Here is a 22327-nt window from a genome sequence, read left to right on the forward strand (position 1 = left end):
TTTTGCAAGGGGTAATACTTAATAATTGTACATCTAGAGCTGACTGGATTTATGTGTGCTTTTAATATTGATATTGTTTAGTATGTAAATTCTTGAAGTGAAAATTTCTTTAGCGGCGTTGAGCACTTTTCTTGGGATGGATATAAAAAGGCATAAAAGGCATTTATTTTCTCAAAATTGATTCCTTTTGAATTCTTTTTGATGTCATTTCTTATACTACTACTACTACTAGATACTACTACCGCTTCGGAAACAAATGGCGCTCTGAGAGAGAAAAAGCGGCGCAAGAAACTCTCCCAGCATTCTTTTTTTGCGCTCTTTTCAATAAAAATATACAATATTGTACAGTCATTTCTATCACTATAAAATAATCACAATCTAGTCCCAGGCTATCCGATCATTTAGATATTAAGCAGTGGAGTAATAGGATTTACGACAGAGCCATTATTTATAAAAAAAAATGGCTCTGTCGTATAAAATGTGAAACGCGCGTCAGGACTTGTGACCTGATCGAAAATTCGTAAGCTGGAGGGTTGTCATTTTTGTGTACGATAGCGCAATAAATGAATATATAATTCGTGCCAAATTATTCCCTAACCATTCCAAAATATTCAAAAATGCACAAAGTTTATGTTCAAGTTTTCACTTTTTTATGACAATAAGGGACGAGACGAGCATGACGTTCAGCTGATTGTAAGTGATACGCCTTGCCCATTATAATGCAGTGCCACTCAGCATGTTTGAAGAAAACAATCATCTTGAGCGGCACTACAATTGCGTTCGGCACCTTGAGACATAACATGTTAAGGCTCATTTGCCCAGTAATTTCACAAGCTACGGCGCCCTTCAGACCTAAACACAATAATACTTACACATTACTGCTTCAGAGCAGAAAATGGCATCTTTGTGGTACCCGTAATCTAGCCGGTATCCTGTGCAAAGGAGCCTGCCACTGATACCATGTTAGTCTCCAAATGACCATCACGGGGTTAACTTGAAGGTAGGTGAGCAGTATATTTCTATTAAGGCATCTGTCGTATTCGGTTGGCTTACACAAAGACTATAAAAATCATATGACGAAAGACTGAAGCTGTTTAAAATGGATAACCAAACAGCTCATCGTCAAAATATATCTAATATGGTGCTCTTATTCTAAGTACTGTCAAAATTTGTCGATTTCCCTATGTTGGTTAAAACTTTTACTTTTAAAGTTCCTCGTCGATTACTATGTAAGCCCTTCATTCTTTTGCGTTTGCCGTCAGCTCATAGGAATCTGAAAATACATTTATCTAGATCATAGTTTCTCAACCTTATTTTGCTCGCCGCCCATTTTGAGAATATGTTTTTTTCTAGAGTATTTTCGTGTATTTTTTTGCCTTTTTAGACTATATTTTTTAATCTACCCACGCCCCATCTGCGCAATCTCAATGCCCTCTAATATTCTCTGGGTCTTCTACTGCCCCTTCTTCATCTTCTCAATCGGTCACTCTTGAAAGAGTGGTCGTGGTTGCTAAGATGATGCAACATTAGTCGCTGTTGGTGTTCTTAATTTTGGATAGCACTGCCTCCCTCGCGATGCTCCTCCACTTTTGACGGTTTGTAGCTTTGCTGGAGCACTCCACCACAGGTGGGTGGCTTTGATAAGATTCGTCCATCGCGTGGGTGAGGGTTAATCAATTAATCGCTCAATCGATCCTTATTTCTGGAGATTTGACCAAAGAAATTGAGAATTCGTAGTTGCACAGTCGACGATAGCCTTTCTTATATCTTCAGGTATTTTAAGATGGAATTGTTGGTTCTGAAAGCCGTCCAAGAGATCTTCAGGAGTCGCCTCCAACACTACATCTCTAAGGTATCCATTTTGCGGCGGACTTGCAGTCTAGGGGACCAGGTTTCAGCCCCGTAGAGAAAGATTGGAAATTGCCATGAAGCTGTTATGTGTAAGAATTATTGTGTTTCGGTCTGAAGGGCGCCGTAGCTAGTGAAATTGGGCAAATGAGACTTAACATCTTATGTCTCAAGGTGACGAGCGCAGTTGTAGTGCCGCCCAGAATTTTTGGATGTTTCAAGAATCCTGAGCGGCACTGGATTGTAATGGACAGGAAGTATCAAGTACCATCAGCTGAACGTCATACTCGTAAAAAAAAAATAAGACATTTATAAGTTCTATTTAAGTTACAGCTTACACACACTAAGCTCATTCTATAGTTTTGTTGTACATGGTCAGTATATTCCTTGAAAATCGCACTTTGGAAGAATGCCACACATCTAAACGGTGATGTCAAATTATGTGGCGTGTGGTTCGATGACAGAATCGGTAACAGGAGTCAGGTCAAACAGCTCTTCGGAACATTTCAATGATAAATGCGGTAGAAGACACACAATGAAACGAGGTCTCTACGCAACGCCGAGTGATCTAGCCGTTCACATAGTACCTACTGAATCTGTTACAGCTCTGCATCACCTTACATTCTACATAAGTTGTTATAACCGTAAAGATTCGCCACATTTATAAATTATACGATTCATTCATAACTTTGGATCCGAGTAATTACTAATCAGAGACACGAAGAATATCCTTTCCAAAACAATCGTCTTTAACGTATCTACCTGTCTGAGTTGTCTCCATTAAGGCTGGCTTGCACCATATTACGTGTTATAGTTAAGGTTTAAGTCAAATTTAATGTTAACAGTAACGCTAACTTTAACATGCGGAATGCACCATCGTATTCCTTGGCATGGTTAAAGTTTAAAGTAAAATTACAAGTCAATATTGAATATTTATTTGAGACTTTTGATAGGTCGCTATTTAGCTATTTAAGATTAACAATAGCCTTAACCGTCAAAAATTGGACGGTTAGGGTTAATAGTTAAAGTTATGAAGTCATCTAAAAATTGTCTAATTGTGCAACTAATTTATTGCTTAACCGGCACTTTAACATGTTTATTATTAATATTTTTTTCGACAACAATAGATCCATATAAATAAATGTTAGTGAAATACTTAACCTAAGTTAGTAAATACAATAATAAATTGCATATAAATGTTAGTAACAATCTTATTCTATATTAGTTGATATAATTAATAAACTTACAAACTAAAGCAGACATCCAGTGTGCTATCCTGTCTGTTGGTCCATTTTCTGACTGAGGCAATTCTTTTCTAAAGTTACTTTTGCTAACGTCATTTGGTGCAACCCAGCCTCAGAGACCACACACGATGTGATTGATCTTATATATTCATTCTAAATGGGGGGTATTTTTAGCCCATTCAATATTGTTTTTCACCCCCACATCAAAGAACTTTATAATGTTTTAAGAATGAGATGCCCATTGAGAATAAAACCGCCACAGGTTCCGATGCAAAGAAGTCAATAAAAGTCCATAAAACGAATTGAACAAAAAGTGTGATGGCAAACTGATCACGTTACAGTATGACTAGCAAAAAGTCCATTGCGTGAGGAAAGTGGTCAAGTATAAATAAGTATTAAATTAATCACAAAATCCTTACCAGTCTGAAAGAGCTTAACTTCAAACAACTACCAAACAAAATTCAACGCTATTGTCTACGTATTAAGTACTTTGGACGTTTTATTATGCTTTGTATAAGCTAATTAGATTACTGTTATACTAAAGTTATACTTAAATTTAATACCCGTGTGTTATTGTTTTGTTATTCAATTTAAAATCAGGAACTGTTGCGCGGGAGTGTGAACCCACCCAACTTTATTTGCGCCAATCCAAGCTTACAGCTTTGAAGGGCGTGTCTTTTGTTGGATATAAAACCTTTTTATAGTTTATTCTAATTTTAAATAGTTTTAAAAGTATAATTAATTTGCGTAAATTATTAGGCTCTATTCTTATCACAAAATTTTATAATAAATAACTGGTATTACGTTTAGATTCGCTATTTTATTGTTCTGTATGGCGTATCAACGTAAGCATATTATGAACAATGTGAAATATGTATGAAAAAATGTATTTTTTTAATGAAAATAAGGGACGAGACGAGCAAGATTTTCAGCTGATGGTAATTGATACGCCCTGCCCATTACAATGATTTACCGCTCAGGATTCTTGAAAAACCCATAAATTCTGAGTGGCACCACAATTGCGCTCGTCACCTTGAGACAAAATATGTTAAGTCTCATTTTCCCAGTAAATTCACTAGCTACGGCGCCCTTGTGGTCCCCATAATCTAGCCGGCATCCTGTGCAAAGGAGCCTGCCACTGGTAAAACTGGTAGATATACTAACAAAACAGGGTGCATTAGGTAATATAAATATTTTCTATCATATCTCAGTAGATTTGAATTTAATACCGATTAAAAAGTAATAGAGTAAGTAATGTTATTTACGTTGAGGTTTTAAATTAATACTTACCTATGTTATATATTTTTTTATATCAATAATTTATTGTGCCCGCCTAAATAAAAATACATAAACAATGCAAGTAAACAAAAGTCCCCATAACAGCAGATATCTAAACAAAATATTATACGCAACTCTACACGTGCTCTCAGCGTGACATGTATTAAGTTAAAATTGTCTACATGTGTTTTCCTTCCCACAATAAAACACAATATTAGCAGAGATTTCGTATTACTTGCGTCCCTTTCATACAAATACTGAAGAAAAAGGAAAATTTTCGTTCACACATTGTCTACAATACTGATAAAGCTTAAAAATACATTGAATTTCCTTTGGAAACAATCTTGTTTCTCTGTTTAATAACTGCTCCTCAGTGTGTTAGAGCGGGATGACTATATGTGCATGTGTTCGTTCAAAAGCTTAATCTATTGGATGTAAAAGTTTACTTTGACCCGCCCTATAAGGAACGGTTAGGGCTGCGATCGCGCCTTCTGTCCCGGCTGGTCCGAACATTTTCTAAGAAGCATGTCGGTTGTTTTGAGGGGCGTCGTGGCGGGATCCCACAGTCATGCTGAGTGTCTCAGCGGAGTCAGAGGACTCACGCCGCGAACCGTTTCAACGATCGAAAAAAAACAAACCGTAAAATTTCATTCAACGAATCCGCTTACTTAGCCCAATTACGTCAACGGTCGAATATTACGTTTTTGGTCTTGTTTGTATGTGATAATAAAAGATTTTCAATAGTTTTCTAAGGTTTAATTCAACAAAATGTGTGTTTGTGTATTGTGAACATAAATTTCAACGCGTTGGATTTTCCAATTTACTAGATACTCAAAGAAAAGTACAATTTTTAAGGTAATATACAATTATATATTTTTTTTAATGTAGCTTTATATTATGTTTATATATAGTAGAAATAGATTAAACATACCTAAGATACCTTTAATTAATTGTTGTATCAATAATAATTAAAAATAACTTATTGTTTATAATTATAAAATATAAGTAAAAAGGCAGAGAGGTATAAGATTCCTAAGGAGAAATAACAGAAGGTAAAATTGATCTAAAATTTTTCAAGAAGTGACTCATCTAATTTAATTTGAAGCCTTTTCCACTTAAATATTACCTACTTTCATATATTTCATAAATTATTTAAGCTTAGCAATGATATATGATATCTGCTACTTACATTAATTCAGAGAAGAATTTCTCATATAAAATAAATACTTTAAGCATGACAAAAATGTTTATAATTAAATTTTGTGAGATGTGTTTTCTATACCGACGGGAAAATTATTATAAGTTATACCTATTAAAAGGTTTTAATGTGTCTTACATACAATTATTAACAGTTAAATAACGATTAATACTAAACAGTTAAGTTGTTTAACTGCACACATGCAGGAATTTATAAATTAGGTGATTGATAATTTGTCAATACTATATTATACAAAATAATTTTAGTTCACTATTTATTTATTTATTGGAAAACAAACAGCTTAAGTTATATACACATTGTAACACATAATTTATATTACACAAGCCAATAAAGTTTCTACTTAAATATAAACAAAGTAGGAGTGAATATAATACAAAATATAACGATTTTATATACAATTAAACATAAGGCGAAAAAAGTACACAAAAATACAAATGAAACAAAATTTATCAAATTTATCGGTTGGACATATTTTAAGGATCTTTAAGATATTCTTTAATTTCTTTAGTAAAAGTTGGATAGCGGCTATGAAAAATGTCTAAGTGACTATAATTATGATTATAAGTGTTGCATGCTCTTATAATAAAACAATTGCTAGTATAATTAGTTCAAATAATGTATCTATAGAACGTGTATGTTTTCGACAGTTAAGTTTAATGTTACTTAAAATACGATTGGAATCAATTAAGTAATTATGTAATATTTTGAAAAGGAAAACTTGATCTCTGTATTCTCTACGCTGTTGTAAAGATAGGTAATTCATTAATCTTCATACGTGATCAATACAGATAATATGTATTATATTGTATATATACTAACTCTTAAGTAATATTAACAAAAAAAAAGTGTGTAATAAACTCTTAAGAAAGATAAACTGAAACAAATCATACATGATATGTTATGTTTTTAAAGTGATAACCCCCACTTCTAGGATTAATACACAAATAAAATTTGAAAAACAAAATTTTATGAACGATGCGGGATTCGAACCCACGATCTCCGGCGTTCCGTGCCTAGTATGCAAATATTGGGGTTGAGCAGGTTATCAACTGTAAAGTAGATCCTGTAGGTGAAGCCACAACCTGAGAGTTGAACAAAGCAAACATAATTTTATTGCGAGGCGGTACTCGAACGGTTAGCTCAGTTGGTTAGAGCACCGGCACGGAACGCCGGAGGTCGTGAGCTCGAATCCCGCATCGTTCATAAAATTTTGTTTTTCAAATCAAACATGAGTGAACTATAAAATAAAATATAGAATTACCAGTTCATTCTACCAGTAAATTAACAAAACAAACCAGTGGGAGGCTCTTTTGCACGGGAAGCCGGCTAGATTATGGGTACCACAGCGGCGCCTATTTCTGCCGTGAAGCAGTAATGTGTAAACATTACTGTGTTTCGGTCTGAAGGACGCCGTAGCTAGTGAAATTACTGGGCAAATAAGACTTATGTCTTAAGGTGACGAGTGCAGCTGTAGTGCCGCTCAGAAATTTTGGATTTCTCAAGAATCCTGAGCGGCACTGCATTGTAATGGGTAGGGCGTACCAATAACCAGCTGTTCTGTAAAAAAATGATGTAAATATTTGGGAATAATGTAGGCTAAAGCCATCGGAAATATGTAATCAAAGTTAATGAGTTAAAAACGAAACAATAACGTATTTCATAAATGTGAATGATTTTAGATTATGTAGTAATAAAATGATAAGGATTAATATCCTATTTGTGTAAACAGCTTTTATCTACACCCATGCTTTAAATCCTCTATTAAATATTCTAAAACAGTTAGCTTATTGCCAACATTAAAACACCAAATGTCCTATTAACCATTACATCATCCAAACGAGTGTTGTAATGAAATTCAATACAACATTATATCATCCGTTTTCATAATAACACTCCTTTGGATGATATTACTAGTGGTGGAGACCTATAATTGGCTCACAGTTATGTAAATTAACATATAAGATAGCTAATAGCTGTTTGTCTTCCTAATAAATAAATATTATTGTTACTAGGACTGGCTTTTTTAATGTTAGCAGTAAGCTGTTTCAGAATCTTTTATAGAGGATTCATATTGTGGGTGTAGATAAAGTATTGTATGCAACTGTTGATAATTAGGTATTAAAACACTCATGATACTACTATTATCACCTACATACGTGTTTTAATACTCCTTATTACCTACTCAACAGTTGCATAAGTAACTATTACATTACCGCAGTATAATTGCCAAATTTTTATAGTATTGAAATGGATATACATAGTATGTTATCCTTAAGAGATAGACATATACTATCATGGACTTTTCTGTAGACTTATTTAAGATACAAAATTCCACCATACATTATTTTGCAATAGCTCAAAGGGTTTATACAGCGTTTTCGTTAAAAGGTTCCAGACGGTTTATTTTTTTCCGACACCTTCAACAAATATCGTTTATGTATACAAAATATATACAAGAAATTATATAGTAAAACCTTCCTCAAGAAACACGCTATCCATTGGCGAAAATAGCATAAAAATCGATGCAGTAGATTTTTTTTATGATAATAAGGAGCGAGACGATCAGGACGTTCAGCTGATGGTAATTGATACACTCTACCCATTACAATTCAGTGCCACTCAGGATTCTTGAAAAACCTAAAATTCATAGCGACACTACAACTGCGCTCGTCACCTTGAGACATAATATATTAAGTCTCATTTGCCCAGTAATTTCACTAGCTACGGCGCCCTTCAGATCGAAGCACAGAAATGCTTTCACATTACTGCTTCACGGCAGAAAAATGGCGCCGTTGTGGTACCCATAATCTAGCCGGCATCCTGTGCAAGGTACCTCACACTGGTTTAGTTTTTTAGTTTATCGCGAACAGACAAACAGACAGACGGGGCGGAGGACTTTATCTTATAATATGTAGTCATAGTGACAGTTATACCTCTTGGCCAGGTCGCTGGTGGGTACATCCCTTGATCTCATCTGAATCAGATACGATCGTATCTTCCTATGCCTACTTCTACCCTAATTAGGTATGTAGAGTACCTATATGACCCAGTGTTTACAAACACTGACTTAATAAGCTAGGGCCCTAAAGTCCAAGAGAAGGGATATACGGGGTGTTTTCTTTTTAACTCAAACATTTCATAAATTGAATAATTTTAAAGGACATATACCGAAATAAATAATATCCTATCCCTCAAGTTGGATCACACAGTGTGCGAAATTTGATTAAAATTGGCTCAGTGGCTTAGGAGTTCGCGTGCAAACAACGTGACACAAAATTTGTATATATTGTGCTCTATTTTTATCAAGCGAAGTTGGTGAGTAAGATTAACAGCAGACTTTTCTTTAATAAAAAAAAAAACATTAATAGACATAACCTTTTTTTTTATACGTAAGTTGTTATAAAGTGTATTTTTTTAACTGGGACCGTATGGGAAAATCCTAATCAAGAGAACATACGGAAAAAGTGTCTTAGGAACCATTCGCACTATTTTTTTGTGAAAACAATTTGAATAAATTTTGAGTATCAGAATATTTTTTTTCAATGTTAAAATGATATATAATAAAATGATTCATTTTAGTGGACAACTCGCGCTTGACCATACAAAAACACAAGAAAAGAGCAAATGAGAAAAATGAAAAACTTTCTTGATTGGAATTTTCCCATACTGTTCCAGTTAAAACCTACCTACTATATAACCACTTACGTATAACATATAGGCTATAATATAATAATAATAATATTGACACACTTTTTACACAAATTATCTTGCCCCAAGTTAAACATATATAGCCTGTGTTATGTGTTACAAGACAATGATATATTTAATACAATATACTTACTTAAACATACATATATTCATATAAACATACAAAGATACATTTAAACATCCATGACTCGGATACAAACATCTATATTCATCATATAAATGCTTGCACCTACCGGGATTCGGACCCGGGACCTCTAGCTTAGTAGGTAGGATCTCTAACCACTCGGCTATACAGGTTGTCAATGTTGGCTATGTCAAATATGTTTCGTTTTATTAAAAATAGGCTCTGCTTTTAATCTTACTCGACAACCTGGGACCTGATTATGACCATGTTTAGCTATAGCAATGACTAGCGACAGAGCCAATCTTTGTATATTTGTTTGTCCGCGATGAACTCGTAAACTACTGAACCAATTTTAATCAAACTTCGCACACTGTTTGAGATAGAATAGTTCTTATTTCGATTCGTGTCCCTTAAAAGTATTTGATTTCAAATTAATTTTATTTATGAGATGAAGAATGCACCACCAAATTTCGTTATTGACAAAAATATTTATAATTTTGATAATAAATTCATTACCTACATAAGAAGAGAAGCGCATCGGTCACCAGCCAACATTGTATAAATTACCTATAGGTATTAAGAATGAAAGAATTTCTTCGCCGATTCTTCTCTCTCAAAACGCCATTTGTGTAATCAAAAGAGAATCGATAAATAAATGCATTTATTTATTCGGTAATCCAACAATAAAAATGAATATATGTATGTATACCTTAACATATATTACAACTCGGATAAAAGTAGTTAATAATGTTAGATAAATTACAGTGTATCAAAATATTTTAAATTTAAAATTAAGTCCAATACCAAACAACAGTATTTTCTTCTAATGAATTTTAGTACATTTATTTATAAGCCCAATGTCCAAGTCTATCTCTCTCTCTCAATGTAAATTTATTTACTTTAAAATCATCTGCTAATAAATCGTGTGAAATGAGTCAATAAAAGTTATTTTTATTAAAGTGGGAGGCTCCTTTGCACAGGATGCCGGCTAGATTATGGGTACCACAACGGCGCCTATTTCTGCCGTGAAGCAATGTGTAAACATTACCTACTGTGCTTCGGTCTGAAGGGCGCCGTAGCGAAATTACTGGGCAAATGAGACTTAACATCTTATGTCTCACGGTAACGAGCGCAATTGTAGTGTCGCTCAAAATTTTTGGGCTTTTCGAGAATCCTGACTGCACTGCATTGTAATGGGAAGGGCGTATCAATTACCATCATCTGAACGTCCTGCGTCCTGTATTTTCATAAAAAAACACACATTACATTTTTTAGTACATTATCGGCCATTTCCCGTACAAATTGGATAATTTTACGGGAAATGGCGGACGCCTATTGGCTATCAAATAATAAGTTTTATTGTACGTTAATACTTTGTAATCATATTTTTTTTTTATGAAAAAAAGAAGCCCGCTGAGTTTCTCGTGCCCGTTCTTCTGAGGACTGAGGTATACTTTTTGAATGACGTTGAAAATTCATTCTTACACTGCTTTTTCCCTCTCAGAGCGCCATTTCCAATGGTTAGCGATCCTACCTACTAAGCTAGAGGTCCCGGGTTCGAATCCCGGTAGGTGCAAGCATTTATATGATGAATATAGATGTTTGTTTCCGAGTCATGGATGTTTAAATGTATTTAATGAATATATGTATGGTTAAGTAAGTATATTGTATTAAATATATTATCATTGTCTTTTAACATATAATACAGGCAATATATGCTTACTGTTTTGACGTGACATCAAAAAGAATTCTAAAGGAATTAACTTTGAGAAAATAAATGCCTTTTTTAAGAAGTGATATCATACCCTATTTAGAATAAAATATTTGAATTTAAATTTCGAAATATAAGAGTGATAAAGTTCAATAAAGACACGGATTTTGAGCAGTCAGCGAAATTTATGGCAGTTGCTCTTATTTTTTCTCGTCTTTAATTGTTGCAGAAAATGTGCTAGTAATATCATGCCTACGTGCAGTATGTATTATGTATTTAAATAAAAATCAATATTCTCATGTTTGTTCCCTATAAATTCCAATACCATTGATCAGATTATAATGAAACTTTGAAAGTGTATTCTGGAGATTCTGGCAAAGAATTCTTGACCAAAATATCTATAAGCAAATGTAGCACTGTAAATGTTTCTAGTGGACTGGTGTATCTAGTGTAAATATAAAACATATGTTAAGAACGAAAGATATAATTGCCCGCAAAAATAAATAGTCACAAATTTAATTATTTTATCCTTTGATAGTAATTCTTAAATTAAAATCTTATCTTTGGTCAAATCAATTTGACCCATGAGCTACTAATAAATATGGATATGGTATAGTATCTACACGATTGCAACGTTTTCCTTTGAATATAACTTTACCACGAATTCAATAAACCAAACTACTGCAATATTTTACGTCACATAGAATACAAACATGAATACTATTTAAAACTATAAATCATTCAAGCGAATAAATCCCATTAGGAAATTAAGATGTAACTGTTTCACACAAAAATAGCACTTTTGTCCTTAATGTGATTAAAACAAATCTCTTAATCCCAGCAGCTGCAAAAAATACATCGAATACAGTTAAATATGGCGTGACTAAAGAAGTTCAATGCTTCGGAAATTGTTTTCAATCGTTACAAAATGTCAGATTTTTAGTAATCCTATTGCTTGTCAGTCTATAGTCTATGGAGATCTGTCAACCCGTTGCTTTGTGACAGGCGGCCACACCGCGGGATGCCCACAGATTCTGTACAGATTAGATGTGTATCTGGAGGAATGATATTGTTTAACTGGCTCAGGTAATATTTCCCGGGCCCAAACCACGTGGAACGAAGAACGATGAAGTGCACTAAACAATGGATAAACAATATTGTTTTCACATAATGCGATTATCCTTTCAATCCTGTATCTGTTCTGTATTAAATACATCACTCAAATGGAAATAAATAATTTTTTATTTAGTTCTCAACTATTTATTATTTTATCTCCACTTTAAACCGTTGTATCTTAAGTCATGTTGATAATATGTTTTGTCTTCAGTGTAATATCATTTTGTGGACCAAGATAATTGATGCTAATATTGAATTTACTTAGTTAACTTAAAAATTTTGGAATTTTAAAAATAGGCTCATTTGAAATAATTTGAGAAGATCCAGAAAGGCAATTTGATACGACACCTAAACATCCCCTAAATATTGTTTGTATTAAAGCCACCATAGTAAATATCCAATTTCATAAATAACAACAAATATCTTTATGTAAAGGCTGTATATCTACTTAAGCTTTACATATTACATATTGATTTAAATTATTTTTCAACTATTTAGTAGAAATTGTAGTTGAAAAACCAGTTCACATAATAATAACGGAAAATTCGTTAATGCAGAATTAAAAAATATGTGTGTAGGAGGCATGATGCTGGCTGGTAGGGATACCATCGCAATATACACAACTAAACGTATATATTTTAATAGCTTTATTTTTGCCAGTATTTGGCCAGTAATTTATACTAAACATTTAATAATTTGAATAAACCATCTGCCAAAAACCATCTGTGTACAGCAAATACCACCTCCGAGGAAATAAATGGCGCTAAACTTTATAATGACAACTATGTCAAATACTATCTTTGACTCACTTCATCTGCAGTCCCCCTGACAACGAGATCTGGAAAGGTCTTGAAACGTCGGGTTAACTAAAATAAAAATGTAACTTTTACGCGTTTTAATCCTTAAAAAGTGTTTTATTTAATTAGAATAACTCAAAACCCACTTCTCTCTTACCGAAGTCTAAAGGTATAAAAATATTTAATGTAAGATAGAATATAAAGGCAATATTTTACACCAACTAATTCTAATATCAAAGACCTATCATCGAACATCAATTATTCTGTGTTTGAAAACGTTTTCTTTTGGAAATTCAAGAATTAAATCTCTCTAAGCTTAGTCTCGTTTGAAATAACTTATTTATTCTTATATTATAGCGTAAGGCTTTAACATACTTATGTTATATAATCTAATATATAAAATTCTCGTGTCATGGTGTTATACTTTGAACTGCTCCGAAACGGCTTGACCGATTCTCATCAAATTTTGAGTGCACATTGGGTAGGTCTGAATCGGACAAAATCTATTTTTCATCCCCCTAAATGTTAAGGGTGGTCTACGCCATTTTTTTTTAAATTTGATTATGAGTCAGCATTAAAAAATACATACAACTTCAAATTTTCACCCATCTACGATCAACAGTTAGTTTTGTATCGCGATTTTAATATCGGCAATACAACGTTTGCTGGGTCAGCTAGTTACTGTATAAGAATGAATTCAATATCAAAATTGATAAATAAAGGCTCAATCAATAAAGTTGTGATAATCTGAGGAATACCGGCCGACAAACTATAAGCATTTAAATACATATTTAATATATATTATTTTTTATTAAAATAAGGGACGAGACGAGCAGGACGTTGAGCTGATGGTAATTGACACCATTACAATGCCCATTGCATTGCGCTCAGGATTCTTGACTAACCCAAAAATTCTGAGTGGCAATACAATTGCGCTCTTCACCTTAAGACATAAGTTGTTAAGTCGCATTTGCCCAGTTATTGCACTATTTACTGCACCATTCAGACTGCAACACAGTAATGTTTACACATTACTGCTTCACGGCAGAAATAGGCGCCGTTGTGGTACCCATAATCTAGCCGGCATATAAATATGCTTAAACTTCAACACAAACTTACTTTTATGTACAAATAAATACTTACCTATTCGCCTTTTTAATTTATAGTTGCACAAACATAAAGTTTTTACTACCCAACATTATGTATTTTAAATTGGTTGGAAAAAATTAAGGCATACTAAACTTATTTAACTTTTATGCACACAGGTTTAAACATAAAACCATTTTGATAAACTATCGATGCTAAAACCGCAGTAAAAAAGATTGGAGTTGAACTAACAAATAAACTAAAATTAAATATACATGAACACAATTGGAATTTTTGTCTCAGGCGTATAAAAATGTCCTATAAATTTACCCACACTTTAATTTAATGTCCAATAGTGCCTGCTTCACTTTTTTTTAGTATAAATGAACGATCGATGCCGGTTATGGGTGCCTGAATGTACGTTATTATTTTGAGAAATGGCTTTAAATTTGTCTCGGGATCACCACGCGCGAGATATAGCCTTTGGGATATCGTTTATTGTGGAATTGATGTGTCGTTAATTTTGTATTCATTTGTGATATTATTGTTTTATAGGTCGCTGATAGAGTGGATGCTAAAAAGCTGTTGCTGTGGTGTAAGCCTGGAGCAGCCGAGGTTTGGGAGAGAGGTTTTGTTGGAGAAAGGCAGCAGCGGGAAAGCCCGCAGCGTGGATGGTGGCAGGCGAATGGGGCTATGCGCCGGTGTCGGCCACCCCCGCAATGAACGCGTTTCTGGAGACGAACCACGCACACCTTGCGTCGTACGGCCTGAAGATGTCACCACAACCTGGCTGCGGAGTTGGACCGCAGCACAGAGCAGCTGCGCCCCACCCTCCAACTCACCATCCTCCACATTACCAGCCGTATCCCTTACATTCATACCAGCCGGGTTATTTACGAGAATACGGTGGCTGTGGCGAACTTTTTCCGCAACAACCTCTAGAACAGAGTTGGGACTGGCGCGGTGACGTTCACTATCAAGGCGCTGCTCCTCCTCTAGTACCACACGCTCATCCACACACACCTCATGCCTTCCTACGATACGTTCGAGCGCCTCCACGTCGTGACATGAGATGCCAATGGCTTGATCCAGAACAACCACCTCCTAGAAAACTATGCAATAAACACTTCTCAAGCATGCATGAAATTGTGACGCATTTAACAGTGGAACACGTTGGAGGCCCTGAATGTACGACGCATGCGTGTTTCTGGCAAGGCTGCTCGCGAAACGGAAGGCCGTTCAAAGCGAAGTACAAACTAGTGAATCACATACGTGTGCATACAGGAGAGAAGCCATTTCCGTGCCCGTTCCCTGGCTGCGGGAAGGTCTTCGCGAGATCAGAAAATTTGAAAATACACAAACGGACTCATACAGGTACTGTCATAATTTAATATCTATTTATTTTCTAATTACTGATTCTAAAATATAAAGTATTCTAGATGAGGGAACAGTATTGCCAATATAGCGCGCTCACTCACACTCGAGGAATTCTTTATTACATAACTTAGATTAATATAATACAAAATTTATGATAAACATGGTGTTATGATTTTTATGACGGGTTAAGATGTCAAGGCTTCTATCAGATGTGTGTTGAACGGGCGAGAAATTGACTCCTCATTAATTCATAATGAATAACCCCCCTGCTGGTGACCACGCGGTCGCCCGGACGCACTGTTGCGATATATCGGACACGCCTTCACAATACCATAGACTACACAATGCCTCCGAATACAAACATGCTACATAAAGAAATTGACACAAGCTGAGCAGTGAGCACAAACAAATACATTCTTAAATATTATCTTTTGTCGACTTGTGAAGTCTGTTTCTTGGTATTATAGACATAATTGTATCCTTCATTTTCAATTTATGATCAAGCCAAAGATTCATCGTATTGTGCGTTTTGAAATAAAAAGGCGCCATAAATTAAAATGTCCAGTTCCGCTGACTCGTTTCCTCAATCGTTTGTCTCTGTCACACACTTGACTATTGTAAGGGAATTGACACTTAAATTTTAAATATAGGCTTTTGGACGAATAGTCCCAGAATTCTTTGGCGACGGCCAGAATAGCCATCTGCGTTAATGTCTTTTTTTTTCTTGACCATCTTCGACTGTAGCCATATAGTTCTCTTTGTTCCGAGCACCCGTATACTATTATTTCTAGCGCGTGTGAATAGCAGACCTTTTTGTGGTAAACTTTGGAGAATTGTTTTATGGGTTGCCATAAATTTTAATTAAATGCTTTACAAAACTCACGGGCCCGAGATGCTACAAAAATTATTGTAAGGCAAATTAATTTGAAGAATGCGTTGCGCAAAATAAAATTAGGTATGTTCTTAAAGCATCTTAGATGGTATTACACCCATGTAACATTACTTACACCTTAATTAGTAACTTTATGGACGTTTGTACCTTAGATCACCCTAATTTATGAACAAATTAAAATTTTAGGTAAGACCTGAAGAATCAAGGAAATGTAAAACTAAAAACATACGAACCTCGCTTATTCCTTGGTAGATTAAAAAATATATATTAATATTGAATCTAAATGCTTCCCTAAATATATAACACAATTAAACTTTGGAACAAACGTAGGCACCTACTTCGATCGGTATTCCGGTAAAGTACCGGAAAGAACGAGAAGAAGTAGTGAGAAAAAATATACAATATGTTCTCAGTATCCTATCGATCCTAATGTTATTCTTGCCTATATTGGTTTCTCACATAAATAGTTTGCTATTTACAAAGGTTTGTGTCATTCATGGAAGTTAATAAACATCTTAAAACATCCGCGATATAGGCATGCCTAGTGCGTGCGGAAAGCGCTGCTAATTTTGTATTTGTATGTATCCATTTTGTCAATAACTATATTTTTCATTTTAATTATTTTTTTCATGAGTGGTGCGTTAAGTAATAGGTAATACCTAAGCACATATTTGGCCTTCAAGATTCTCTTTATTCGAAGGAACATTAAGGCCTCTTACCAAATTTTGAATGTGACATATTGAGGGATCACAATATAAAAATAAACTTAAATAGTCTGGCTATTTTCTTCCTAAGACTCTTAAAAAAGTATCACTTACAGTGGTGTGAAATGTGAAAAATTACCCTTTCTGGAAGTGTAGACTGGAACTCATAGAGCTTTTCACACTTAAAATGACTACATTTTTCTTGCGCTCATAGAGTTTTCTTGCTTAGATAAGTGTTACTTAATTCCACTGTGTTATGTGCACCTTGATAATCAAACAATGCTGTTTTGTATATATTATAGGTACAAGTAAATAAAATATAGTGAATTGCACTCACATATGCGAAATATCTTCACATATGTTTAAAGTTATTACAAAGAAAAAGTGCAGAAAGCTAGAATAGTAAAATACAATAAATTGAAATACAACAACAATAAATTTAAGAATGTAATCCATTGTTTGTTTACGTTCCTACTGTTATAACCAATTCAAATACCAAGGGAAATAGGGGGCTAGAAAAAAAACATGCCATGCTACTATCGCTTCATAGATTTCTCTCGTCGCGTTCCGTCTATACCATACAATACCTGTAAATCTATTGTAAACTTATTTTCCAATCATGTGTACTAATCATAACTAGTACAATATATAGGTAGTTAACTTGTTAACTTGGTTTACCCTGAGGTATAGAATTTTAAAACGTCAGATGACGTCACTTAAAACACTAGAACACAATTGTTAATTTTATTCAAATAACATTCAATATGTTGATTATAATTCAGATTTGTGTAAACGTCGAGTAGGTAATATCACGACATTTATAATGATATAATGTTGATGTTATCTGTGTTTGGACCTGTATCGATTTCGGTGTCCGCGACCAAGCCTTCCGTGAAACTGATATTTTTATAAACCAGTCAAATATGTAACATAATCTGTTGTTTCGAAGTCGGTAGCTCAATATATTTGCCACAGCTACCACTAACATTTCAATTGGATGCTATTGAGGATTGTTTTCGAAGTGAAAAATTCTTTAACCGCGTTGGGCACTCTTCGGTAGGGGAAAATCTTATGGGTCCGCGTTACCGACTTGCTTTATGACTGACGCACGCAATAAATAAATAATACAAATAAATAAATATATTTAATTAGACACTTTTTGGTTGGGTGAAATCTCGTGAGTTCGCGTCACCGAAATGCTTGTAGCAGTATATCTGTAGCTATACAGCTGACGTATTGTGCAACATTAGTGCTGTGTATATCTCATAAGTGAAATTGAATGGTCAATGTGTATATTATACTTTTATTTTTGAAATAGTGTTTTTGTTATATTCATATAATGTTATTTAAGATAAGTTTTAAAAATAAAATCAAACTAATAATTTAAGTAGGTAATTGTTTTTAAAAATGATATTTCAAATGTTTATACTTAAAGTTCTAAGATTTCTACGTTCATCTGATATCCTTATTAATATTAAAATATTGTTTTTCAAAATAGAGTATGAAATTACTAATTGAAAGATAAAAACAACTAAGTACCCTTTCGGAAATGAATGGGTAAAACTCAGCGGATTTCTTCTTTATTTTTTAATAAAATTTCGTTAAATAAATTTCGCCTGATGGCGGTAGCCTAGGCAAAAAAGCCTTCCACTAGTGAAAATGATTAAGAAGATTCTGTTTTCTTTTGACTGATCAAATGTAACTACTATCCATAGGATGTTCTTTAGATAATTTATACGTCTAGATAGAGTCTCTTTCTGTTAGACAACCGATAAAAGCGGGAGTCTTAGTTTAGTGTGCGTATATTTTCGAGGCTTTCACAAGTGTCATAGTCTATCTAGACGTATTAATGATCTATGGTATTTTCTTTAATTAACGCAAGTGTATACACATTTAAATAAAACACTTTTTAAAAGATTTAGCGTGCAATTGTAACTGTATTTTTACATTAGTTTTGCTACATTGTAATGTTGTAAAAGTTACATTTTTATTATTATTTTAGCTAACCCGATGTTTCGTGACCTTTAAGTCCCCCTGAAATATTTTGCGCAAAAACGAATGTAGAAACACGGTAACGATTACACGCGTTCCAACCCGTCAAAAAGTGTTTTTTTTTTAATGTAATTGCTATCCGCATTACGAATGAGATTAATTCTATCCTATTCGACCTTTGAACACTGAAGTTTCGTATACCTCTCTTTTTACATGCTTTATTTTAGTTTCACATGTTTATTTGTTTGTTACCGACTAATACTATTATTTATAACTAGCTGACCCGGCAAACGTTGTTTTGCCATATAAAGTATAATTCACGCGATAGTTTTATAAGTAATAAAATATTGCCTATATTATAGCATGTACATCATTTTGTTCTATTGTCAATAATTTTTGCAGCACACGCAAAAATAGGTTTTCGATTTGACACCTTGTGTTACAAAATAGCAATTTTATTACGGATCCCTAATTTTGAAAAACATAGCATATAGCCTTCCTCGATAAATGGACTACCCAACACTGAAAGAATCATTCAAATTGGACCAGTAGTACCCGAGATTAGCGCGTTCAAACAAACAAACAAACAAACACTGCAGCTTTATAATATTAGTATAGATAAATTATAACCTAATACTGTCTTCAAACTTCTTAAAATTAACTTCATAATTAATTTTACATTCTTAATATAATAATCATTCACAAATCTTGTGAATAAATAAATCCATTTAACCTAATTATTCTATGCTCAAATTATATTAAAACAAAAACTTGTACTGTGCATATAAAGCTATTAAGTAATTATAAATAATTTTTGATTTAGTGTCCAAATTAATTTATGTCATTTAAAACCTAGTGTTACTAATTTGTATGATAACCACAGCCCTCGGGCGTTGTTAAGTTCACGTCAAAGTGCCGTCGGCAAGCGAATTTTTTGTTCTTTTTAACACTAAACTTACTAAACGTGGTTTAATTAAAGAAACGACTCGTTGAGAGGGATAATATTTTACATGTCTAGTTATACCGAGCTAGGATAAAGATTTAGATTTATGTCCATTTGATTAATTGCGTAACTAAAGATTTTGAATGTTTCTTAAATATTTTATTCGTGACGTTCAGGGAGCGATCTTGACTGTATTTCTGTGGTGAAATTATTAATTTTAAAGTTGTTTAACGCGTGTTTTTGATAAGTTGGCAGAACTACGTTATGTTACAGTAGTAGGTATAAACATTAACTAATTTATGCAATATTATTATGAAATAGAACATTGTGATACAAGAAATTAGTTGTTGGAAATTAGTTTATTGCAAATGAGCTGTCAGTTGTGGGAAATAGTAAGAAACAAATCAAAGAAATAAGTAGTTTATTAAAATATACATTCAGAAAATGGCGCCTAATTGCAACTGGTTTTTTTTCTTTACAACAAAAGGCAATGGAATTGTACGCGTATACAGCCTAATAGATTTTTGATAAAGTTGATGTGAAAATAATTAAATTAAACCTGCTTTATAATTAGATATAGGTAATAAACAATCATTTAAAAGAATTTTGAGAATTAATGCTTAGACGTTCGAACTCATTCATTATTGAAGTGAAAAATATGTCTATGTATAACATATTAATCTGGCTAAAATTATGGATGAAGGTTGATTTTTTTAGAGAGGTAAACTTTTTAATGTAAAATAATTGTAATAGTTATGAAGTTTTTGATGTATATATATAGATAGATATAAATTGTCATTACTACCACATAAATGCTATTCGTGCGAAAAATTTCCCTAACCATTCCAAAATATTCAAAGATGCACAATGGTAATGTTCAAGTTTTTCACTTATCCCGGCACTCCCGGAAAGCGACCTGTATTTTTTTCTCTTATAAAATCTATCCGATTTTATTCTATGTAATATAAAAACTCTTTGCTACTAAACTTTTTAAATTGACTTATGGCAGATAAACTGCAAAAGTTATGATCGAGCTCGTAAAAGAAAGTCACGAAAGCGAAAGATTTAATTTTGGCATCATAGTAATAGACAGCCTTTTAAAGTTTAGCACGTATTAAAAATGAAATTTTCGTTTTCGTGAAGTCAACAAAACGGCGGTGGGTTAAACAAATAATGTTAATTTTACTTAATAATAAAACTCGGTTAACTTTTAAGTTATTTTTAGTTCATTTAATATTAACATTTTTATTTCTTACAAAGTATTTTATTTAAATATGTGATAAGTAATCAAAGTCAAAGTCAAATAAACTTTACTCAAATTACGCTTAAACTTAGTGCTTATTGTGATTACTGAATCTACCATATATTTTGAAAAAGTAGAGCTCGTGAGAAGAACATGAAGTAACTCAACGGCCACTCTTAATATAAATCAAATAGAGTATTTTACAATGGCTCTAAAATACAAAACAAATTAGTTTGTAATGTACTGCATCCAATATATGTATCGCGTTGAAATCAAAAATTTCATAAAAAGCAATAATCTCTATCCCCCTTATTCATAATGGTCCGCTAACTTTAAACAGCCGCTAAGGACTGTTTTTTCTCATTCTGATTTAGGTCAATAGAAGGAGACAGAGTGAGAATTAGCAATGCTTTAAGCTTGCAGACTATTATGAATAAGGGGGTTAAAATATAAATTATCCTATATTGAATGCATCAACCTTTATTAAGACCTTGGGTTCATTGTTACTGTAAGGATGCTTAGTAAACATGATGGTCGTGATTACTGTCACAACAACTGTCATAATACGCGCGGAAGTTGAAGTAAATAAGTAAGCAGGACTCACTTCATGGTAGGACGACCCCATGATGAACATTAAAAGACTAGAAACCCCACAATGCGTAATTATGATATGATTGGAGACGACCCCATCAAATGCAGTGCTTGGCTAATATGCCGTATAAAATGACGCTTTCAAAATATTGTGCAAACAATGCGGAACCCTTCGCATCATCCCTCGCCGGGTTCTGTTTCTTTGTGTACACCCATCCGTGTCGAGTGCAGCTCTTGTACCATGCACCGCTTTATTGCTTACCAAACAAACCCGTGTGTGAAAATTTATGTCTTAAAAATTTAATATTAAAACATTTAACATTATAATATAATATTGACACACTTTTACACAAATTATCTCGCTCCTAACTAGGCATTGCCTGTACTATGGGTACAAGACAACGATATATTTAATACAATATACTTACTTAAACATACATAAATACTTATCCAT

At 33.5% G+C, this 22327-nt stretch overlaps 1 protein-coding gene and 1 long non-coding RNA gene across 2 annotated transcripts in view; one reads left to right on the top strand and one right to left on the bottom strand.

The window, feature by feature from the left end:
* Nucleotides 1-22327, bottom strand: part of LOC126971223 (uncharacterized) — a 274489-nt gene that overhangs the window by 115489 nt on the left and 136673 nt on the right. The window lies entirely within an intron of this gene.
* The window catches only part of LOC126971213 (zinc finger protein ZIC 4), a 48547-nt gene continuing 31151 nt past the window's right edge, over nucleotides 4932-22327 (top strand). Inside the window, exons 1-2 of the mRNA XM_050817395.1 lie at nucleotides 4932-5225; nucleotides 14687-15505. Coding sequence (XP_050673352.1) covers nucleotides 14803-15505 — 703 coding nt within the window. The 5' untranslated portion in view covers nucleotides 4932-5225; nucleotides 14687-14802. The remainder of the gene's footprint in view (nucleotides 5226-14686; nucleotides 15506-22327) is intronic.

This window comes from Leptidea sinapis, chromosome 23, assembly GCF_905404315.1.
Source record: "Leptidea sinapis chromosome 23, ilLepSina1.1, whole genome shotgun sequence".
NCBI lineage: Eukaryota > Metazoa > Arthropoda > Insecta > Lepidoptera > Pieridae > Leptidea > Leptidea sinapis.